General features: G+C 51.4%; 2 protein-coding genes across 5 annotated transcripts; one reads left to right on the top strand and one right to left on the bottom strand.

Annotated features, from left to right (window-relative positions):
- The first annotated feature begins 249 nt into the window (after positions 1 to 249).
- On the top strand, positions 250 to 9002 carry LOC137855015 (sterile alpha motif domain-containing protein 12-like). 4 transcript variants are annotated; one of them, XM_068679089.1, is made up of 4 exons: positions 250 to 677; positions 1493 to 1620; positions 1860 to 2112; positions 7791 to 9002. In XM_068679089.1, the coding sequence occupies exons 2-4, from the start codon at positions 1543 to 1545 to the stop codon at positions 7910 to 7912; spliced, it is 453 nt and encodes a 150-aa protein (XP_068535190.1). In that variant the 5' UTR covers positions 250 to 677; positions 1493 to 1542; the 3' UTR covers positions 7913 to 9002. The 4 variants fall into 4 exon arrangements, with proteins under 4 accessions (XP_068535190.1, XP_068535192.1, XP_068535189.1 ...); XM_068679091.1 differs by lacking the exon at positions 250 to 677 and adding an exon at positions 871 to 889; XM_068679088.1 differs by lacking the exon at positions 250 to 677 and adding an exon at positions 952 to 1174.
- Positions 9003 to 10557: 1555 nt separating this feature from the next.
- Positions 10558 to 19736, bottom strand: LOC137855017 (interferon-induced very large GTPase 1-like). Its single transcript, XM_068679093.1, has 2 exons — positions 19705 to 19736; positions 10558 to 18939 (listed from the first exon to the last, which is right to left on the bottom strand). The coding sequence occupies exon 2, from the start codon at positions 18935 to 18937 to the stop codon at positions 11600 to 11602; it is 7338 nt and encodes a 2445-aa protein (XP_068535194.1). The 5' UTR covers positions 18938 to 18939; positions 19705 to 19736; the 3' UTR covers positions 10558 to 11599.
- Between the last annotated feature and the right edge of the window lie 4520 nt (positions 19737 to 24256).

The raw sequence follows: 24256 nt of genomic DNA, 5'->3' as shown, positions 1-24256 counted from the left end.
GCTCTGTGCTGAGCTGCCTGTGGGTGGGAGGGAAGCTGAGGAGCAGGGGCAGCACTTTGGTTTTCTATAAACACCTCGTGTGCTTTGTGGACCTGGTGTCCCAGCAGAGGGAGGCTCTGCTGCGGTCGGACCGTGCTGGGCAGCCGGAGTGGCTGAAAATCCATCCCTCTGCCCACATTTGGGAAGCTGGGGGCACCCACATCACCAAGAGCTTCACGGGGCAGAGGTCCCTTTGGGGTCTGGGGATGGGGAGAGGTGCTATGGAGACCAGGCACTGATCCCCACCCTCCTTTCCGTGCCTCCCAGCCCATTGGGGTAGGACGGTGTGAAGCGGCACCACTGCACTCCCCGGCGTTCCCACACACGTAGGAGCACGTTCCCAGGGCTCCGTCAACGTCCTGCCAGCTCTGCGTCTACCTGGATGCACAAGACTTTTTTTTTTTTCTTTTTTTTTTTTTTCTCCCCACCCCTGGAAGTTGCTTAATAGCTTGGTGCACTCCTACTTCGCGGGATGTGTTGGGTTCAGCAGCCTTTAAAGATATTTTGCCACCCGACAGCGATGTCTGGGTGCTTGCTTTGCTACCGAGCCTGGCGCTGCCTGCATGGGCACTGAGCTGGCCCCAGGAGCCCCCCGGGGCTGCGTGGAAGGGGTGCACGGGCAGCGGGGACTGTTGCAGGTAGGGGCAGGGCTGCACCCTTCGGGATGCGACTCATCCTCGGGGCTCGCCCTGTTCTGGCGCTGGCGCTGGAGGTGAGGCTGCTGCGGTGCGCCCCGCGTCGATCTGCGTGGGGGCTTTTACCCCGTGGGACGGGCTGCGATGGGCCCCTTCTGCACCTAACGGGGACGGGAGAGGGGGGAGCCTTTGCAGAGCTCCTGGACCTGGTTGTGGTAAGGATGCTGCCCCACTCTGCCCTCCTCCAACCCCTGGAAAACCTCGTGTCTGGCTCTGGCTGGGGTCTCGCCAACCCCTGGAGCTGTGTGGGGAGGGTGAAGCCAGGGTTGGGGTAGGGCAAAGAGGAAGGGGGAGCACGATTGGAGCTCGCAGAGCAGCCACCGCGCCCCTGGCAGCCCTGGGTGCTGTTGGGGTGCCTGCAGAGGGAGCGCCCGGGCAAAGGTTCCTTTTGCTCTCCTGCTTCCCATGCAGTGGGTTCCTGCTCGACCCAGGGCAGAGCTGTGAGCTGCAGGGTGGTGGGGAGGAGGACGTTGGGCTGGGGAAGGGGTCCGGGCTGGCTTGGGGGTGCCAGGGCACCTCGGAGCCCCCCGGGGCTTGCGGAGGTGTTGGGGAGCTGGGGCTGGTCTCGCTTCCCGGGTGTGCCCGGCTCCGTGCGCCCACGCGGCAGGATGGGTGCTGGGGCCTTGTCCCAGTTCCAACTGGGGGGACGGGAATTGGGTGGGCAGGAGGGGTCTGTACTGGGGGAGGGCAGCCACCACACCCCAGGGGATGGTGCGGAATAGGGTTGCAGGGGGCTGTGCTCACCCCAGCTTTTGCAGCCCCCTCTGTAGGGAGCCCCAGCTGCCCCCGCGCCCTGCCGGACCCCCACATGGACACCGAGGCGCAGGATGGTGCCGAGGTGCAGGATGGTGCCGAGGCTCTGTCGGAGGGATGTTCGCTGGCTGAGGTGAGTGAGGGCAGGGGCTGGGGGCTGGGGGAGTGTCCCCGGGGGCGAACGGGAGACCCCACGGGGATGTGAGCACCAGCACCAGCATGGGCACGGGGATGGCAGAAGGGTCCCATTTTGGGGAGGGGTGGAATTTGGGCATGGAGCAGCCAGCCTGACTCCGTATCCCCCACGGGGCTGGAGGGATGGGCTGGGGGGGCGAGGGGACACCCCAGCTCACCCCTCTCTTCCCGGTGCAGGTCTCGGAGGGGCCCCCAGCACAGTGGTCGGTGCCGGAGGTGTGCGCCTGGCTGGATGCGCGGTGCGGGGACGGGGACCTGGTGCAGCTTGCGGCCGAGCACGGGGTCAGCGGCCGGGCCCTGCTGCGAATGACCGAGGGGACCCTGCGGCGCATGGGGGTCGCCCCCCGCAGCCGGCGCCGGGAGCTGCTGCGGGAGCTGCTGGGGCTGCGGCTGCAGCAGGAGCTGGAGGAGCTGCTGAGCATCGCCGGGGGTGAGCATCCCCCTTAGCGCATCCACGGGGGGCACCGGCCGTGAGGACACCGGGGGTGCCTCCAGGTGGACTGTGGTCACCTCTGTCCTCAGAGTGACGTGGACAGGAGCTTGCAAGCAGGGAGGTGATGCCATGGGATGACAAAGCGGCGGCTGGAATTAAGCACACGACATGGAAGCAGTGCTGGAAGGAGTCCTGAGGCTACCGTGTCCCTCAGAAAAACCCAAACCTGGCTGGAGAGGCAGGGCTGCGCGAGGAGAAGGAGCCTGCCCTCGCCCCTCGCCCCATGAGCCACCCGCTGCCGGGTGACACCGGGTCCCACAAGGTGCCACTGCGCCCTGCGGGGTGTGGGGAGCCCTGTGGAAATAACGCAGCAGTGATTGTCCCCAGCCACCAGATCCTGCTGCAAGCCCAGGGTGTGAGGGATACAGAGAGGGGACACGGAGGTGTGACACCTTCCTTGGCTGTGCCCAGGAGCAGCGCATCAATGGGGGAGCCCACGAAGGACGTGCCGGGGCACCCTCTGCCTCCGACCCCGGGGCTGGCAGGGTGTGCAGAGCAGCAGGGCAGGGCTGAGGGCCTCAAGAAACGTGGCTGGAGCTGTGAAATCACCGGAGTGGCTGTGCTTGAGGGATCTGCTGCCTCCCAGACAACGAGGAGAGGCAGCCTTGGCTGTGGGCACGAGGTAGAAGGGTCCCCACTCCTTGCTGGGAGCCTGTTGTACCCACGCACGGCAGCCTGACTGCATATGGGGTCCTGGTACCCACAGAATCACAGAATCACAGAATCTCTAGGTTGGAAGAGACCTCAAGATCATCGAGTCCAACCTCTAACCTAACACTAACAGTCCCCACTAAACCATATCCCTAAGCTCTACATCTAAACGTCTTTTGAAGAATTCCAGGGATGGTGACTCCACCACCTCCCTGGGCAGCCTGTTCCAGTGCCTAACAACCCTTTCAGTAAAGAAGTTCTTCCTAACATCTAGCCTAAAACTCCCCTGGCGCAACTTTAGCCCATTCCCCCTTGTCCTGTCACCAGGCACGTGGGAGAACAGGCCAACCCCCACCTCACTACAGCCTCCTTTAATGTATCTGTAGAGAGCGATAAGGTCGCCCCTGAGCCTCCTCTTCTCCAGGCTGAACAAGCCCAGCTCCCTCAGCCGCTCCTTGTAGGACTTGTTCTCCAGGCCCCTCACCAGCTTCGTCGCCCTTCTCTGGACCCGCTCAAGCACCTCGATGTCCTTCTTGTAGCGAGGGGCCCAAAACTGAACACAGTACTCGAGGTGCGGCCTCACCAGAGCCGAGTACAGGGGGACGATCACCTCCCTAGCCCTGCTGGTCACACTGTTTCTGATACAAGCCAGGATGCCGTTGGCCTTCTTGGCCACCTGAGCACACTGCTGGCTCATATTCAGCCGTCTGTCCACCGTCACTCCCAGGTCCTTCTCTGCCTGGCAGCTCTCCAACCACTCATCTCCCAGCCTGTAGCTCTGCTTGGGGTTATTGCGCCCCAGGTGCAGGACCCAGCACTTGGCCTTGTTGAACTTCATGCAGTTGACCTCAGCCCATCAGTGCAGCCTATCCAGATCCTCCTGCAGAGCCTTCCTACCCTCGAGCAGATCGACACACGCACCTAACTTGGTGTCATCTGCGAACTTACTGAGGGTGCACTCAATGCCGTCATCCAGATCATTGATGAAGATGTTAAAGAGGACCGGCCCCAGCACCAAGCCCTGGGGGACGCCACTAGTGACTGGCCTCCAACTGGACTTGGCTCCATTTACCACAACTCTTTGGGCCCGGCTATCCAGCCAGTTTCTAACCCAACGAAGCGTGCGCCAGTCCAAGCCAAGAGCAGCCAGTTTCTTGAGGAGAATGCTGTGGGAGACGGTGTCAAAAGCCTTGCTGAAGTCAAGGTAGACCACATCCACAGCCTTTCCCTCATCCACCCAGCGCGTCACTTTGTCGTAGAAGGAGATCAGGTTCGTCAAGCAGGATCTGCCTTCCATAAACCCATACTGACTGGGCCTGATCGCCTGCTTGCCCTTCAAGTGCCGCATGATGACTCCCAAGAGGATCTGCTCCATGAGCTTCCCTGGTACTGAGGTCAAACTGACCGGCCTGTAGTTCCCCGGGTCAGCCCTCCGGCCCTTCTTGTAGATGGGCGTCACGTTTGCTAGCCGCCAGTCAGCTGGGACCTCCCCCGATAGCCAGGACTGCTGATAAATGATGGATAGGGGCTTGGCCAGCTCCTCTGCCAGTTCTCTCAGTACCCTTGGGTGGATCCCATCCGGCCCCATCGACTTGTGCACATCCAAGTGCCGTAGCAGGTCACCAACCAGTTCTTCGTGGATGGTGAGGGCCACATCCTGCTCCCCGTCCCCTTCCACCAGCTCAGGGTACTGGGTATCCAGAGAACAATCGGTATTGCCGCTAAAGACTGAGGCAAAGAAGGCATTAAGCACCTCCGCCTTTTCCTCATCTCTTGTAACTAAGTTTCCCCCCGCATCCAGTAAAGGATGGAGATTCTCCTTTGTCCTCCTTTTTGTGTTGATGTATTTATAAAAGCGTTTTTTGTTATCTTTAACAGCAGTAGCCAGATTGAGCTCCAGATGAGCTTTGGCCTTCCTAATTTTGTCCCTGCACAGCCTCACTACATCCTTACAGTCCTCCCTAGTGGCCTGCCCAATTTTCCAAAGATTATAAACCCTCTTTTTTCTCCTAAGCTCAAGCCACAATTCTCTGTTGAGCAAGGCTGGTCTTCTTCCCCGCTGGCTCATCTTTGGGTGCATGGGAACAGACCACTCCTGTGCCATTAGGATTTGCCTCTTAAAGAGCGCCCAGCCTCCCTGGACCCCTCTGCCCTTCAGAACCGCCTCCCAAGGGATTCCACCAACTAGTGTCCTGAGCAGCCCAAAGTCAGCCCTCCGAAAGTCCAATACAGTGGTTTTACTGGTTCCCTTCCTGGCCTCGCCAAGAATAGTGAACTCCACCATTTCGTGGTCACTCTGCCCAAGACAGCTCCCGACAGTTATATCCTCCACCAGTCCTTCTCTGTTTGTGAAGAGAAGGTCTAGCAGGGCACCACCCCTGGTAGGCTCACTAATCAGCTGCGTCAGGAAGCTATCTTCCACTTTCTCCAGAAACCTCCTAGACTGCTTTCTCTGGGCTATGTTGTGCTTCCAGGATATGTCAGGGAAGTTGAAGTCCCCCACGAGTACAAGCGCTGAAGATTTCGCAACTTCTGTCAGCTGCCTGTAGAACTCCTCATCCGTCTCCTCATCCTGGTTCGGCGGTCTATAGCAGACCCCGACCAGGACACTAGCCTTGTTGTCCCTGCCGATCCTAACCCAAAGGGACTCGACCTTGTCATTCACAGCCTCGAGTTCTACAATATCGAAAGACTCTCTAATATAGAGAGCCACACCGCCACCCCTCCTGTGCTGCCTGTCCCTTCTGAAGAGCCTATAGCCAGACATTGCAGCACTCCAGTCATGAGACTGGTCCCACCACGTTTCCGTGATGGCAGCCAAGTCGTAGCCTGCCCGCTGCACAATGGCTTCCAGCTCCTCCTGTTTGTTACCCATGCTGCGTGCATTGGTGTAGATGCACTTCAGCTGGGCCTTTACCTTATCCTCCGGCCTTGCCATTGCTCCCCCTGGCACAGCCCCAACAGTCCTTGCTTCGGCCCCATCCCCCTTCTTACCTAGTTTAAAGCCCTCTCAATGAGCCCTGCCAGCTCCTGGCCCAGGATCCTTTTTTCCCTAAAGGATAGGGACCCGCCTACGGCCATCAGACCAGGTGCTGAGTAAAGTGCCCCATGGTCGAAAAACCCAAGATTTCTGCGTAGGCACCAGCCCTGGAGCCACGTGTTTAACAGGTGGGCTTTCCTTGACCTCTCCGTACCCCTCCCTGTCAACGTAGGGATGGACGAAAACACTACCTGCACTCCCGCTCCGTCCACTAGCCGTCCGAAATGTGCCCCTCATGTGCCCAGATCCCCCGGGGGTCTGGGGCACAGCCAGGGCAGCCTGAGGGTGCCAGCGTGGTGGGTGACAGGGGAGTTACTGGGTGATGGGGGCTCACTCCCAATTTGCCCATTCTGTTCTGCGAGGAGCAGGGTCTGGGGCTTGCAGGGGGCTGGGGACCCCGAGTTTATAGGGCAGTGGAGCACTGGCTGGGGCCAGGTCCTGCTGCTCCCCTGCATGGACCACAGCTTGTTTCATGCTGTGCCATCTGGTTTTGCACCCGTTTGTATTTTTACTCCTGTAGTCCCTGCTGGCATGGCTCCCCAAATCCCAAATCTCACCTCCCCTAATCCCAAATCTCACCTCCCCCAATCCCAAACCTCACCTCCCCTAATCCCAAATCTCACTGGGGGCAGCACGTGTTGAAGATGTGAATGCCCAGAGTGGGAATCAGTGCTCCTGCTGGCGGTGGGGGTGCTGCAGGGGCAGGAGCTCCTTGTGCTGGTGGCTCCTTTCTGCTCCCACGGTCAGGTGGGAGAAAGCTCCGTCTGCTCCAGGCTTCACAAAGCAGGATGCTTCCAGCAAGCGTGCTCCTGGCCCAGCAAACCCTTGCCACGTGCACATTTTCCCCTGCCCCGCAGACACGTTTCTTCCCAGCTCCCTGGCTCAAACATCTTTGCCATTGTGGACCTGCTTGTTACAACCCCAAGGTCTCGCCTGGGGAGCAGTAGCTGGCATCATATTCATCCCTGGAGGCATGAGGCTGAGCCTGTTTTTGGGTGTGCATCACTTTGCAGAGCAGTCTGCCCTTTCAGCAGCCGGTCTCCTTCCATCCTGCCACAGCCGTGCGTGGTGTTTGCAGCCCCTTACTACCGGTCAGTGCCACCACCACAGCTCCCATCTTCTCTTGAGCGTTCAGGGGGTGTTCCCCGGAGGCTTCCCTCCACAGTGACAATTAACCATTTGTTCTTTCTCCCTTTTCAGTAACTGCTTTTCCATGTTAGGACCCTCTCTCTTATCCCAGCCTTACCTTTCTAAGCCATTGTGCTGAGGGATCCTGTTGGGGCTGTTCTGGACATCCAGGCAGATGACACTCTCTGTGTGTCCCCTGTCCTGTTGCCCCTGCTCCTTCAGAATCTGGATTTCTTCAGCACATCTCCTGGTGTGCCCCAGCTGCTGCCCATCCCTTCCTTTGCCTCCCCTGCCTTCACGCTGGTAACCTCCTGCAGCACCATGGGCTCCAGAGGGATGCACAAGAGGATGCTCACTCAATGCTTCCTCTTCTTGGCTGCTGTATGACCTCCTGGGGCTGTTGATTCGGGATGTCCTGGGCATTGTGGCAGTCTGTCCGGCTGTTCCTGTCCTGGGATCCTGGGACATCAGCACAGAGCTGAGCTGCTGTCCTTCTCCTGCCCCTTGGAGCTGCTCAGGCCTGCATCCTCCAAAGGTCAAACAGGTCCAAACCGGGGCTGAGCGGCACCAAACTGGGGAGGTGCACCCTGGTAGAGGTGGTAAAACAAGCACTGGAAGATGTCTGGAGGGACATCTGTGCCAAGGGATGTCCCCTACCACCCTGCAGGCACTGCCACCCAACACCTTTCCTGTGTCACCCTTGGGTGCATGGAAATTGCAGCTGGGGGTTCACAGGAGTCCATGATACACGAGGACACCGAGGCTTTATTCCCTAAGCTTCTCTACCTGATTACAGATTACTGCCAACCACCACTAACAAGAATACCTACGGTTAACTGCAATGGATGCACTCAACTCCTTGACCTAGCCCACAGCAGCTTGGCTCGGGCTCCCAAGAAAGAAAGGCCTAGGCCCTGACCAGGCCACAAACTTCCTTGATTCCTGCCTGTTCTTTGGAACCCCCCTGAATCAGGTTGTGTGGTGTGCTTTGATGTTCATCAGCCTGGAAACCAGTTCACAGGACCATGGACTCATTTAGGTTGGCACAGACCTCCAAGACCACCATGTCCATCTGTTAACCTAGGACTGAGCAGTCTACCACTACACCATGTCCCTAAGCGCCACCTCTACACGCCTTTTGAACACCTCCAGGGATGGTGGCCCAACCACTTTCCTGGGCATCCTCTTCCAATGCCTCGCAACCCTTTAGTGAACAAATTTTCCCTAATATCCAACTTAAACGTCCCCTGGTGCAACTTGAGGCCATTTCATCATCATGTGATTAACAAGCGAATAGCAGGACGTTCTTCCAAGACTAATTTATCAGGGAGTAAAAGAAGTTGTGGGTGCAAGGAGTGTTGTGCTTGCCTTTCCCATTTTTTGTAGTCTGACTACAAGCCAACCTCTTTATTCCATAAATATGGCTGCATGAGCTTTTGGGGGCTTTCCCTGCACAGCAGCAGGCCGCGTGGTGGTGGCCACCCCACGATCAGGGACAGCTCCCCAGGACACTGCTGGAGGCTGAGAGGCCCCTTACCAGCTGCAGATCTTCCGTCAGAGACCGACATCACACACATGTACCAAAGGGTGTTAAGACCTTGCAGGAGGTGGCACTGGGGGGGCTCTGAGGGCCCTGCCAGCCCAAACCGCTCCAGGCTTCTGTGATTTTATCAACAGTTGCTGCATCAGAAGTATGGCAGCAAATATACACACACCAAAGATAGGATGAGAGGGAATGGGCTGAAGTTGTCCCAGGGGACACTTAGGTTGGATATTAGGGAAAACTTCTTTACCGAAAGGGTTGTTAGGCATTGGAACGGGCTGCCCAGGGAAGTGGTTAAGTCACCATCCCTGGAGGTCTTGAAAAGACGTTTAGATGTAGAGCTTGGTGGTATGGTTTAGTGGAGGACTGGTTAGTGTTAGGTCAGAGGTTGGACTAGGTGATCTTGGAGGTCTCTTCCAAACTAGACTATTCTGTGATTCTGTAATGAAAATAAATTTACTCTTTGTGTTTCAGCTGTGGGTCTGTTGTTTTTTCTGCTGCCTGCCTGTGCTGGCCCGCACCCCGGCCTAGTGGGATGCAAACATAAAATCGTACAGAGTCCTGACCAGGGACTGCTGCCTTTGCTCTGTCCTCCCCCACAATGCTCCCACCACGTCCACCCCAAAATTAGAGGTTTTACCCTTCTGGAGCAGCCTTGCACAGCTGACACACGTTCCCAGAGCCCCAGGCTGGCTGCCACCTAGCCTTGCATTTAGGAAGCAAGTTGGGATTGGGGGTTTGCAGACCCTTCCCCAGGCTGCATCACCAAGGCCTCATCCTGCCCTGTGGGTTGGTCATAGTGAAGCTCAGCCTGGTCTCCCCATCCTCAAGGCCAATTAACCCATCAGGGAAGGGAATTAGATTGGCAAGATAGCATTTGGTCTTGACAAATGCATACTGGTTGTATTTTTTATCAGCTTATTATCCCGGGGGGCTTATAAAATGATTGTTTAATGATTTACTCTGGTGTGCGAGATGTACTGGACTATTAGATGAATTAGGACCGGGGGGGCTTGTGAGTCCCTGTTCACCCTGGTCCTCCTGCCAGGAGCAGCTGCTCTTGGCCTGCTTCAGCGCGGGGGCTTTTCCCATCCTGCACAAACTCTGAGACGATTGTTGATGGTTTTGGAAATGGCCTTGGACAGAACAGTCTTGGAGAGAGATGAATTTGATGGCTGGACTGTTAGATGAGTTAGGAATGCAGTGTCTTCATGGCCTCTTTCCAGTACGTCCAGGTCTCTCTCATCCTGGGGAGCCCAGACCTGTTCCCAGTACTGCAGACGGGGCCTCACCAGTGCTGAGGAAGGATCCCCTCCATCATTTCCATCATGTATCAGCGGGCCTAGTCAACTGGAGATGTTGCAGATGACTGGAGACTTGCAAATGTGACACCCATCGATAAGAAGCGAATGGGCCCAAGTTGTGCCAGGGGAGGTTCATGCTGGAAATGAGGAGACATTTCTGCTCAGAAAGAGCAGTCAGGCGTTGGGATGGGTTTCCCAGGGAGGCAGTGGCATCATCATCCCTGGGGGTGTTCAAGGAGAGGTTGGATGTGGTGCTTGGGGACATGGTTTGGTGGGTGACATTGGTGATGGGGTGATGGTTGGACCAGATGATCTTGGAGGGCTTTTCCAACCTTCATGATTCTAGGATTCTACAGGAAAGCTGGGGTGGGACTCTTTATCAGGACGTGTAGCAATAGGACAAGGGGGAATGGCTTTAAACTAAAAGAGGGGAGATTTATCTTAGAAACAAGGAAGAAAATCTTTAATATGACAGCAATGAGGCACTGGCACAGGTTTCCTAGAGATGCTGTGGATGCCCCATCCCTGGAGATGTTCAAGGCCAGGCTAGATGGGGCTTTGAGCAACCTTGATCTAGTGGGAGGTGGGCCTGCCCATAGCAGGGGGATTGGAACTAGATGATCTTCAAAGTCCTTTCCAAACCAAACCATTCTGATTTTATGATTCTAGGAGAATTGTGGCTCACCTTGAAATGAAGCACGCAGAGACCAGTCCAGTCCAACTCAAACAGTTTCTTAGCAAAGACTACAAAGCATTATAATGAATCACCACTCTTGACAGCTCCTCAGGAGATTCTGGTCATTGGGTTTGCAGCAGGATTGCAGGAAAAGTGCAGAGTAAACACCCCCTCCCACTGCACTGGTACAGGCAGAGCCACTTCCATGTTCTCCAGACCCTTTTTGTTCAGTTGCCACCTGCCCGTCTTGACAGCACAAACGCTAAGCTCACGCACTGCTGACAGCTGCTGAGGAAGCTGCAAAGCTGTCTAATTCTCTACATTGGTTATAAAGGGCTTTTACCCAACACAGAAGTGCTTGGCAAAAGCAATTGGGGTGGCTAGGAGCTAGAGGGAACTTTGCCAGGCCCAGGCTCATGAGTAGGAATGGCTCATGGAAGTGGGGGCACATCTTAACCTAGGACATATACCTAATAACCACACAGTTAAAAATCACTGTCTAAATCTGCATAGGGTGCTGCGTTAATTGCTTTAATGGCATCAGAAAGAGAACAGCAGCTGAGTACTGAGTTTATGAATATAAACAATAATCCCAAAAACCAAAATAGCCAAGTTCCCCACAAATGTTCACCTGCTCGCAGACCCCGCTGTCCTTTCTGCAAGTGTGACAAGTATTGCTGCAGGGAAACTGTTCTTTTGCCAGTGTCATTTCTTTTCCCATAGCAGCTGATAAAACTGGTACTTGCTAATGCTGCCTTTGCTCTTCATCTGGCACTTGGTCTTGATCTTGGCGGTATGACTGCTTGCTACAAGATTATTTTTCTAGTTTGCGTTAAGACAAAGCTGATGTATATATTTATGGCAAGAAAGGAAGAGGACTTTGACTTTATCACACAGCAAGGGAATAGCTGGGCAGCGGCATAACAAGCACTCCTTAGTTCACCCAACATTGTAGCAATTACATTTAGTTTTATTGACAAGGTTTAAGTCATAATCATCACAACAAGATTTTGTGGTTATCCTTGTATTACGTTCTTCTAAAATGCAAAGCACTTGTAGTTTTTCCTTCATACCAACTTAGCCTAATATTTCTCCAGTTGAGCGAGTGCATTCTGCTTTGTAATTGTGTGCCATGAAGCAGGGATTTCTCCTTTGCCATGAAATTTCCCATCGTAGTGTTGTTCTAGCTGTGTCCTGAAAGTAGACACAAACCATTTCCAGTATGCTTCCATGGATGGATCAGGAAGAATACACCAAGTGGAACAAGGAGGTCCTGCATCTCGGTATTTCTTGTAGGGGATCCATGTGTCTACACCAATCAGAAATGTGCAGTCACTTGAAACAAGGCTAGAACAAATATCAATGACTAGGTTGTCTGTTTTATGTCTTTTAGATCCTGTCGTTTCATACCATATGCGTCCTGTCAAAACTTGTGGACGATGGAAGACAACCCGGTGGTCTCCGTCATGGTTTGGCATAGTGTTAGTGCAAACAGCCCCACAAAATGGACACCGCTCCTGGCACCCTGCAAACTGCTCAGCCACTATTGTGTGAGGCTGCCTTTCAAAGGAGCTCATACGAGCTTCTTCAAACTCTTTCCTGAGATCATCAATAACGGGAGACAGTGCCTTTGTCATGGCATTATTCAGGAACTCTACGTCTGTTATCTCCTGATGTTCAATGCCCTTCAGGTCGCTCCTGGGCAAGCTTATCATGTCTCCAAGTGCTCTGCAGAATTCATCCAGCCAAAGAGAGATTTTATCCTTTCTGTCTTTTCTGTCTTTGACAATTGTGGTTGATGCAAAAACTGCTGACTGAATGTTTTCATAGTAACGAGAGAGGGAATCTCTTAAAAACATCTCTAGCCTTCTGTTCTCATCTAAACAGTACGTCTCAACTTTCGTCTTAATGTAATTATTTAAAAAGTCTCCTGGGGCATTAAGGTAATGCTTGAAATGTTCAAATTTTTCTTCTTCTGCTAGGTATTTCAGCATGTAATATTCCAGAGTGGATCTATTGCCTCCAAAATCTGGAATTTTATCCTTCACGTCTCGAGCTATGTCAAGAGCTGTCTTCTCATAGATGGCACGTCGAAGAGCTGGGGCAATCTTGCTGCACAGGAAATCAGCAAATGTTGTGATGCAAGAGGCTCCTTGGCAGGAAATCTGGAAACATTTGAAGAAGTCTTCTCTCTTGCTCTCCAGGTAGACGACTGGATCATTTGCTTTCCTGAATGCTGCATGCATGTCTTTAAACCTTTGTGCTGCCATTCTGCACAGGTATAGTGATAATTCCATTTTGTATTCTTTATTAAAACTGTAATTTGCAGTGGTAGGAACAGAGTTCATACCTTCCTCCACTTCATTCAGTATTTCATGAATAAATGTTTGACTGTAATCCATTTTGTCCTTTTCCTTCTTCTCAATGTTTGCCTTCACACGCATTATGATGCTCTCTGTAATGTGGTGCATGTTGTTCACATCGGCATCGTCCAAACTCTTAGAAAAGATGCGGAAGCCTTTTTTCTTAGACACGTGTTTCTCTATGTCAAGAGAAAATGTATTATTTTGGTATAAATTCAATATTTGTTTTACTACATTAGGCTCCTTAAAGTGATCTAGAAGGACATTTTCTATGTCCACATCGATGTCCACCTCTTCCAGAGGGGGAGCAGCAGAGGACACTTCAGCAACCCACTGCTTCCAGATAGAATTGAAGCGGTTTCTCAGTTCACTTTCACCTAATTCCTGGCCTTTTAGAGACAGGGACAACCCTCTGCTCTTTCTCAGGAGCTTGTTTTCATATGTGGACTTCCTCTCATCCAGTTTACTCTGGCTCTTCTTTACTTCTAGAAGTTTCTCACACTTCTTTCGCGTTTCAACAAGAAGGGACTCTCTCAGTTCTTTCAGCTTCAGTTCCGTGCTGCTTTTCCACTGGATCAGTATTTCACGGTCTCTGTCTTCACTGAAGAATGTTTTCATGTTCTTGGTGATGGCATCACTTCTCTCTTGCATCAGTTTTTCAAGGTGTTTTGTGCTGACCTTGCCCAACTCCCCATTCCGCACCTTGTTTTCCAGTTTCATTTGCAAGTCTAAGACGTGACTTCTCAGCTGCCAGGTCCACTGACTAAATGCAGTTTCCAGTTTCTTGTAGGCAGCAATCTCCACTGAATTCTTGAAGCTGAAAACAAAGTTTTCATTCAGCAGGGCATTCCACAGGTCACTAATACGAACTTTCAAGCTGGAGAGCCTCAAAACGCTGCTGTGCGATTCCTTCTTGGCAGCTTGGAGAATTTTGCTCTTTAATTCCTGGACGTTCTGGCTGTAGGTGGGGTTGGGCGGTGCCATCGGTGGGTTTCCTTCCCACAGGTGAGCAAAGTAATGAATGTGGGTGTTCACGTCAAAGCGGATGACGTCGCTGAAGCAGGTGATGTCACAGAATTCCTGCTGGGCCGCAATCACGGTCATTTCATCCAGCTTTTCCTGCAGACGTCTTTGTCCTTCCATGTTCTTTTCCTTTGCAGTTATTTCGCCCACGTTTTGGTGCACAAAGAGGCAGCCTGGGGAAATATTAACTTGCTTCATCCTCAAGAAAGCCTGTACAGCAATCTGAAGGACGTCTTGCATTTCCGAAGGATTTTCTCCAAAGATGTTGATCAGAGTCATGTTGCCGATGCCAATGACAAAGGTGGCCAGCTCATTGTCACGGTTAAGTGACTGCTTATTGGCCATCTCTATGGCACGAAGTCCTTCTGTATCAACAACAAGCAGGTAATCAAAGTTCAAATCCTGTTGGAGCTTCTCGTCCACTTTAATGAGCTGCATAAACGCTCCCCGGGTGCACCTCCCTGCGCTGACGTTAAACTGCAGACCAAACATGGCATTCAGCAGGGTTGACTTCCCTGTGCTCTGGATGCCAAGCACGGAAAGCACAAATACTCGCTTGTCCCCTAGCTTCTCAATTAACCTGTCAAAGATGGCTCCAATCCATTGCAGTGGTACGTAAGAAGCATCACCATCCATCAGCTCAATGGGATACCCTAAAAGCATCAGATTGGCAGCAATTTCAGGTAGTTTGACATACCATTTTTCTTTGGAGTTTGTTGATTCCAGTGCCTCATAAATCTGCCCCACCTCTCTCAAAATATGCTCAAGGCCAATGGACGAATCATTGATTTCATCGGAAAGGGCATCTAATTTCTTCATCAATTGCGTTTTCAGGTTGTTATTTTCATTGTTTTTCTTTAATGCCAGGATTTGAGACCATAACTGATGATACTCTCTCTTCAGCTCATCAAGGCGATCAGAGGAGATGTCGTCCATGAAGATCTTCATCCACTGCAGAAAGAATTTTTTGGTATTGTCTGGCTGTGACTGGAGAAAGTCGAGGACTGTTTTCATCAGCTGATTGAGGGGAAACGCTTTGCCTAGTTGCTCTTGTCGTATTGCAGACTTCTCCGATTCAATTTGGCTCCGATGATGCTCTATGCTCTTGTTCCCCTTTTCCTGCAAGCGAGTGAGTTCTTTGTCCTTTTTACACCACAGGTACCACAGTTTTCCCTGAAGAGGCAGTAGCTGTGATTTGATCTCAGACAACTTCTCTTTCCTCAACAGATTCACCAGTTTGATTGCCGTTCTTTTGGCTGTCACACACGCTTCTGCATCTTCATCGACTAAGAAGCCGTGCTGGCGAGCTGTGCTCAGGCATGCATTGAGGCTAACAAGCGTGCTCGACCCTTCCACTAGGTCTCGGATGGTTTTTGTCAGCTCACCCACTAATTCTGCTTCATTTCTGTTCTTGATCCCTATTGTTACGTTTTGGCTAGATCGGCCAGATGCAATGCTCTCTTTCTCAGTGAAAAGGCAAACCAAAGGCCTCTGAGACTCCCATAGATCATGTAAAATTTTCCTGCCTTTCTCGTTGCTCTGATCCAACTCAGAAACAAGAACCACATTCACGGCAGAGATCTTCTGTAAAAACTGCAGCTGGGGTTCGTGATCTCTCGCATCTCCGTGCAGGTTACAGAAAGCAACAGGGCCATTAAAGCTGTCGTCGTCGCTACCACGGGGAAGGTACCAGGAGATCTCCACAACACCTTTCATCAGGAAGCAGTCTTTGGTGCTGCCTTTGCAATGGCGGTGGAAAAAAGTGTCGTGTTTCTTCCTGCTCAGCAGGGCATTCAGGAGCTGAGACTTGGAAGAGGAAGGAGAGCTGCCGATATGGAGGAAGGACACGATGGGTGTCTCTGCCTGATAAATGAGTTTGTTGTCGTGACTGCTAATCCTCGTCTGCTCTCCCGATTTCACCGTCCCTTTCCAGCTCTTCTTGATTTGGCTGAGGGACCAGAGAGGGAACTCTATCTGTGAAGTGCCCGGGTTTGGTACCAGGAGGGGTAGTGCAAACTGGCAGAAAGCGAGCTTGGATGAAAGGTACTGTCTCATGAAATCATCAGCACAATGAAAAATTGCCATCTGGAGGTCCATGGGGTGCACATGACTCTCCCTGCTTGCAGATTCAGGGGCTCCTTTGTCCAAGTCATTGAGAAAGTCATCAAAGGAATCAGAGGGCTCGTGCTCCTCCCCTGAGGTGTTTGGTGTGGGAACAACTCCTTGCTTACTCGTCTCCTTGCAAGTCAGGTACCTCACCCGATAATCCACGGTCAGGAGCCTTTGCAGGAAGTAAAATGGTAGCTCGCTGTCCTTGCTCGGCTGGCTGTTGTGTACAGATGTCTGGTGTATTATGTGGAAATCTTCTGTGCCCATTTTTCTTGGATAGTATCTTTCCAGCCCGAGGCGCTTAAGTAAGTTGAGGAGCTCTGGGCTTGCAGTGGCTTGACTTGCTTTGGATTTGCTGCTGTCTGATTTGGGATTGCAGTGACTGGGAGGCTGCATGCCTTGAAAAGCATCTTTCATGACTTTGATTCTATTGTCTTTCTTCAGTTTGTGAGATGTGTCCTCCAGTTGCCCATCGATGAAGGATTGCAAATCTCTTTCCAGCCTCCCCCAGTCTTTGAATGCATTGTGCTTTTTGAGGAGAGCTTTCATCTCTGTGGACCATGTGTTTTTCATCTTTTCTTTCATGAAAACTAAGCGGTCATTCTTCTGCTCAGGGGTCACCTTCTTGTGTTCGGATGTTATGGTGAGCCCCGTCAGCAGCAGGAAGGCCTGAGCTCTGCAAACATCCTGTTCCTTCAGGCTCTGATACTTGTTATGTGCCACGCGCATTTCCTGTATCATGAAATTAATTTCTCGACACCCAAGGAGGCACTGAAAAGTGCCACTTTCTACTTGGTATCCCGTGCTGGTTGTAACTAAGAGCACTAGGAGTTCTATGTCTTCCTGTGCCCTTTGCTGCAGAGACTGGAGCAAGGAAGAAACAGACTGGCTTATAGTGAAGGTGGCTTTCATCTTTGCGTCATGAATGGCAGATACAGAAGTTGCCGGTGCGTAGGTGACTTCCATGATGTACTCCTTCATTTGCAGCAGTGTCGTATTGAGATCATCAAGACTGGAAATACTGGGAGTTTGGGGAAGTGTGTGCTCCTCGTGGCAGACCCATTGCATAATGAAGGAAGCCCTGGGGAAGTCCCTGACAGAATAGATGTGAGGATCCAGCAGGCGCTGCAGCAGAGATTTGATGTAGGTGGTGTTTTCCGGAGAAGACTTCTGGCAAAAAGAAACAGTGTTCACCAGGAACTCCTGCAATGCTTTGTCTGACAGACATATGTTGATCCAGACACTGTGATTCTTTGCTCTGTTATTCAGATCCTGTTGAAAATCTAGTAACGTGAGCAGTTTCTTTTCATCCACTGTCCCCTCCCAGGTCTTCACTTGCTCCAGGAAAGCTCTGACCTCTTCTATGGCACTGGCCAGTTCGTCTCCAAAGATCACACTGGTGCTGTGGTCCATTAGCGCTTCATAGACAGTCCTGAGGCTGCTGCCCATTTGATGGAAGGCTTTAAAATCGCTGCTGTGGTTGGACAGGATTATGTCCCACACTGGGGTCAGCTGAGAGCCCCGGTCGATCACACACCAGGTTGTGTTATTGGCCACAAGCCCGCATTTCCACTCGGGAAGGGAATCCGTCTCTGCTGGGCCCCCTGTTTTGGTCACATAGAGCTGAACTGCTCTGTGGGTGCTGCTTCTGTCTCTTCCCTCAAATGATGCCTGTGAGCTGGAGTTTGAAGCATCCCCCTTCACTCCCCACCTTGTACCAAAGCCGCTGAAGCTAGCCCCGACGTAGCTGTTCAGTGCTTCAGATGTTTGTTGCTTCATCTCATCCCATTGCTCTGCCCTGAAACCTTCGGCAGATGCTTTCCACCAGAATATTCCCCCAAAGTGGAGGGGTCCCTGGTTCACGTGGGACCCAAACCTGCTGAAGAAGCTGGCGCACCTGCTCTTCAGTAGGTGGAACCTGTCTGCCTCCTGGGTGATGCTCAGAAGCTTTTCCATGTCTTGCAGCTCTCGCAGGGCTGCGTCTGAGAGGCGAAGCTGGTCCTTTTGGAAGTAGTAGGAGGCCAGAGGGATGTATTGGTACTTGGTGATGCAAATGTACGCCTGCTCCAAGCATGACCGACGGGAGTCCTCTGACTGTGAGGACATGCTGGAATCTACAACTGTTTCAACAATGAGCCCCGAGAACCTGTCACTGGCAGAAGCGCTGAGGCTGAACCCCAGCTGCTCCATGCACTTGGTGAAAGTGGCTTCTTCTTCAGAGGAGGAGAACTCCTTCCTCTCAAGCAGCGACCCTTGCACTGGACCAGTGAGCATGAAGCCATCAGGGACCCTGATGAGTTGCTCTCGCTTTGCCAGCACATCCTCCAGGCTCTTGGTTTGGTAAATCCCCTGCAGAGCCAGGCCTCCCGATGCCCGCCTCAGGACCTCCTCGTCAGAGACATTCTCCCTCTTCCCCATGGACTTTTCCTGCTGCTCCAGTTGCTTCCGGATGCTCACCAGCTCATCCAGCAATGCCTTCTCTGGAGGTGCCCCATACTCCCTGGGAAAATCCATGGCTTGCTGTGGGGCCTCCTCTTTCTGTCTTATCATTTCCTTGCTGTGGCTGCGGCTCTTCTGCATTTCTTCCAGCTCCCACTGGATTGACTTGGCTTCTTCTTGTCTCTGCTTCATCACATCCAAGTGCTGTTTCTGCAGCTCATCAACAGCTGTTTCATTGCCTGTGATTCCTAGGAGCCTTTGGAGTGCCTTGGTCTCCCAGTTATACCGTCCTTCACGTGCCAGTTTAAGGTAGTCTTCATATTGCAGATGTTTCAAAGCATTTATTGACTTAACACCCAATATCTCTGACAGTTTGGGGAGCCAGTATTCTTCATCAAGACCTTCCTTCTCAAATGCTTCTGCCAGCAATTGCTTAGCAATTCGTGCCTTTTCCCTAGCATCTGCTCTCTCCTCCTGTGACTCCATGGCTGTGGAAGGGGAAAAGAGACTTTTGTTACATCAGGTTAGAGGAGGCCACCACCCCTTAGAAGAGGCCTCTCCATAGTTCCCGGCCCATGGATTTCTTCTGCCCTGCTGCTGGAACCCAGCCTCGGGCACCCCCGAGATAGGCAGACACAGTCAGACAGACACACGCAACCACTGGCACGGCTGCACAAATAGCCATGGACAAGGCGCTGCCTTCAACAGCACCCATGTATAAGCTGCCAGGAATGGTCTCACCCATCACTGGCTCCTCATCCTTACAGCACTCGCCCACACGAGGTAGAGAAAGGGATTGCCTGGAGAGAGGCAATCTCTGGCCCATCAAGACGCGACTGGAGACTGGATAACCTTAATGAAGCCAACACTCTCACCATCCACATGCCCTTACACTTTTGTCATGCAAAACTACTAACTAAGGGAACAACGATGGTAGATTTTCTAGAGGGGAAGACATATGAGGAGCGGCTGAAGTCACTTGGATTGTTCAGCCTGGAGAAGAGGAGACTGAGGGGAGACCTCATGGTGGCCTCCAACTTCCTCACGAGTGGAGCGGAGGGGCAGGTGCTGCTCTCTGGTGACCAGCGTTAGGACCCGAGGGAACAGCATGGAGCTGGGACAGGGGAGGGTCAGGCTGGATATCAGGAAAAGGTTCTTCACCAAGAGGGTGGTTGGGCACCCGAGGCCCAGGGGGAAAAGGGGGCTCCCTGTGTGGCCCCTGCCCTGCCCAGAGCAAGTCAGCGGGGACCTACCTGCCCTCCCTGGTGCTCTGCAGCTTCTGCACCGCCTCTCAGCCCAGCTGCTGCACCACCTCAGCCCAGCTCTTGCACTGCCAAAGTCCAGCTCTTACCCCACCCCTTACAGAGCCCCAAGCCTCTGCACTGGTTGAAGCGTCCTGTTTACACAGCAGGGAGAGGCTTTCTTCTTTCTTGGAAGTCAGGCCATTAGATGATACGGCACCTGAAAGTGAAATTTGGCAGCTGCTGGTTGTGCTGGGGCGGAGCCAGGCTGCTGGGGCATCTGCATCCCAAGCCCCAGCCAAGGGGGTATGGTGGTTTTACTTTGCTGGGCAGCTGAACTCCACCACAATGTGCTCTCACTCCCCCTCCTTTGAAGAAGATGTGGAGAAGAAAGTATGCTTAAAGGAAAACAAAAACCAAAAATCTCATGGACTGAGATAGTGAAATTAATCTAATTTAATCTAATTTAATTAAATTTAATTTAATCTGATTTAATTAATGGGGAAAGGAAGAGGAAAAAGAAAAGAAGGAAAAAACAAAACAAGCAGAAAAAATAAACACAAGTGAAGGCTGTGCGGAAGCACAGGGAGAGAGAAAAGAAATTCCTGTCTACTTCCCATCAATGAATGACGTTCAGCTAAATCCCAGGATGCAGGGCCTCAATGCATATAGCGGTTGTTTGGGAGGACAGAAGTGTTCATAATGAGAGCCCCCCCCTCTCCTTCCCCTCTTCTCCCTTTTTTATTTTTCCTTTTTTATTTCCTATTTTATTCTTCCCCCTTTTTTTTATTACTGTGTGACATCATATGGTATGAAATATAAGGAAGAATGGATGTGGTAATTGACATGCCAAGGGGAATAGGGCCGAGTTGGCAAAAGGAGAGGAATGGTATTGTGTGAAGGTATGCTTTGCTCATTGTAATGTCATTGTAATGCTCAAAAACACACCCACAGCTTGGGATGACCCTAGCCCAGGTGAAGACCCTTAACCTGAGCACGCCAAGGTCAGTGAAGAAGGAGGGGGAGAGGTGATCTAGGCGCCGGAGCAGAAGTCCCCTTGCGGCCTGTGCTGAGGACTATGGTGAAGCAAGCTGTTCCCCCGCAGCCCATGGAGTACCACGGTGGAGCAGGGTTCCACGCTGCAGCCCGTGGAGGGGACTATAGTGCCAGAGACTGACCACAACTCCCATTCCCCCATTACCCTGCGCTGCTTGGGAGAAAGAGGTGGAAGAGGGTGGATGGGGGGAAGGTGCTTTTGGGTTCTCTCCTTTGTTTCTCACTTCTCTAGCTTGTTAGTAATTAGCAATAAATCTTACTATCTCCCTATGCCGAGTCTGTTTTGCCCGTCACAATAATTACTGTGCGATATCCTTGTCCTTATCTCAACCTTTGAGCCCTTTTCATCGTATTTTCTCCCTGCTCCCCTTTGAGGAGGGGGAGCGAGAGAGTGGCTGTGGTGGATCTCGGCCACCCACCCAAGTAAAACCACCACAGAAGTAGACTCAACAAACTCCCTGGGTAAAAGGGAGTTTATAAGTTTAAAATTCTACTGTGTAGAATTTTATAAAAATCAACAGGGAAAGTCCAGAGTCGGGCCAGCTTTGTGGAAATGCAACTTGGCACTCAGATTTGTGCAATGCTGTAAAAACCAATATCACGACCTATTGTGTGTTTCTGGAGTATTGCACACTGCATAAGAAATGCAAACACTTTATCAGACAGCACTTTGACCCTGGCTCCCCTCAGATCCTCATAGACAACCAGACGGCATTTGAGCTGGATGGGCAGCATGAGATGGATCAAAAACTCGCTGCAAGGCCATGGCCTGGTTTAGTTGGAGGCCAGTAACCAGCAGAGTATCAAAAACTCAGAATAGGGCAGTCAGAGGTTCTCTGAAGAGTCATCCCACCAAGACCCCTTGATAAATTTGGAGGTGGGGCCTAATAAGGAGTCTGTATCCTTAGCAGATAGAATTTGGGGCAGCCAAATCATCCTTAGCTTATAAAATACCAGGACTTATTTTGACTAGTAATACCTTTAGAGTAACAGGGTAGACAGGTCTGGAATGTTGGTGTCACTTTTTGAGTCTACTGGATTAAACTGGGAGACTAAAAGGGTCACCTGGCAATTGTTACATGTACCCGAAGCAGGAACAAATTAATTAGGGGGAGATTGAATAGTCAAATTAGGATTGCAGTTGAAGACCTGTGAAAAAAGAATAACAGTCCCAATGAATTTATTTACAGAGAATGATGAAAAAGAAATAAATCCCAATGGACGGGTGTGTGTTAGAACTAAACAGTTAGCTTGGCCCAATGTGAAACAGGGATTGTTATGAAAGTAGCAGGGCAGAACTCTAACCTTTGATAGTACATATTGCTTGTTCAGCACTATGGCACCAGGCTGCAAGTCATCTGGATTGAAAAAATACTGCCATCAGCACAGCACGCCCTGGGCACGTGGCTGTGTGTTATCGCAGTAACCTGTCAAGGATTGCCAAGTGCTCTGTGATGCCAGGGAAACCAATTGTGCGCTGCCCTGACTTTGGGATTATGCACAGAATCATAGAATCTTAGAATATCCTGAGTTGGAAGGGACCCGTAAGGGTAAGGATCATCGAGTCCAACTCCTGGCACCACAGAATTCTACCCAAAATTGTAGACCATGTGACTAAGCGCACAGTCCAAACGCTTCTTAAATTCCTACAGGCTTGGTGCAGTGATAACTTCCCTGGGGAGCTTGTTCCAGTGTGCTACCACCCTCTCAGTAAGGAACCTCTTCCTGATGTTTAGCCTAAGTTTAGTCCAAGTTCCTCTGCTTGACAAAATTCCCACAGGTGCTATCACTGGTGATTAAGGAGAACAGATTGGCGCCTGCTCCTCCACTCCCCCTAGTGAGGAAGCTGTTCTACGATGAGGTCCCCCCTCAGCCTCCTCTTCTCCAGGCTGAACAGGCCAAGTGCCCTCAGCAGCTCCTCATACATATTCCCCTCTTAGGCCCTTCACCATTTTCGTTGCCCTCCCCTGGACACTCTCCAACAGTTTAATGTCCTTCTTGTACTGTGGTGCCCAGAACTGCACCCAGTACTCGAGGAGAGGCCACACCAGTGCAGAGCAGAGCAGGACAATCACTTTCCTCGACCAACTAGCGATGCCGTGCTTGATGCACCCTAGGGTACGGTTGGCCCTCCTGGCTGCCAGGGCACACTGCTGGCTCATATTCAACTCTTCTTCCCACATACAAACTTTACTATTTCATATTATTAATGAGCCTTGTTTCAACCATAAATCCACGGAACTTCAGGAAAAGAGCTGAAGCACTCAGCCTTCTGTCTTTTAGACAAACATTACCACCTTTTCCACAAAAATTTACATTTTAACAGGACCGAATTTCAAGCTGAATGCCAATTTTTCTCATGCACTTTGTTAGTGTGAGAAACACTCCGTAGTCAATAACTTAGGCTCAGGCGAGGATCTCAGTGAAGTAGTAATTTATTTGCGATTGCAATGGCAGGCACCCCACAAGCAGGGTAGAGCGCATCTACTAGTTCCAAAACACAATTTATATACTTTTCGATGACAGGACCCTCCCCTGTTTCCCCACTGAGTGGGTAATCCAGGTTCACAATCTATCTGATGCTTCACAAACAATGCATGGCCTTCAGTAGCCTGCTTGTTAAATTTCAATTTCCTTTTGCCATTTTTACTGTTTGAAGTGGTAATGTTTCTTCACTTATCTGACTTGACTTAACACCGTGATTTTCACCTCATTGTCCTAAGGAGTCTGGTTGTCTGCATTTTACAAGGTCACCTGCTTAAGCTTTCTTATCACTGTAAGCATATCTCAGTACCACATTCCTTCCTTCTAAACAATGTAGCTCCGCAAAAACAAAATTTCTATTTCTACATTAGTAAAGCCATACAAAACAAGGAATCACTCCTGTGTATCCGTCAATATGGCGGTTTAAAAGGTATTGACGCCTAAATAAATTTGCTCTCCCCTTTCGTACCAAATTCCCAGGGCTCAAGCCCGAACCACCAAAGAAATGACTCTCTCAGTTCTGCTTTGATAATCAGTCAGCCCCCTCCCTCCCACCAGTACTTGGGAAACTGACCAAACACCACAGCAAATACACCAACACTTCTCAACTGTTAGATAATGCTCCTGCCTTTTTTCTTGTCATACTCAAAGCATTTAAGAGCAAAAAAATAGGATCACAAGATACACCGCCAGGCCCATATATTAGGCACCACCAATCAAAACTTGAATAAAACAGCCCTTCTTTTCAGTCTGTCACACACTTTGTTCATCTCCACCCTCTCCCCTCGCAGAGAACACGGAACCGTGGATCAGAACTCTGCACTTGCTTTTCAGCGACGCTGCGTCTCACTCACACAGCACAATCACACAATCACACAGAGAGGCCTTGTTATATACGGAGTGGTAATTCGTGTCGAGAAAATGGTTGATATTAATAAAGAAGGGGGAGATTTGGGAATGTGGCCATGGGGGTTGGAAAGCCCCATGGTTGAGATAACATTAGACTCTTAACGACAAGGCCATC

Source organism: Anas acuta, chromosome 3 (assembly GCF_963932015.1).
Source record: "Anas acuta chromosome 3, bAnaAcu1.1, whole genome shotgun sequence".
Lineage (NCBI taxonomy): Eukaryota > Metazoa > Chordata > Aves > Anseriformes > Anatidae > Anas > Anas acuta.
This window is presented reverse-complemented; position numbering and strand designations above follow the sequence as displayed.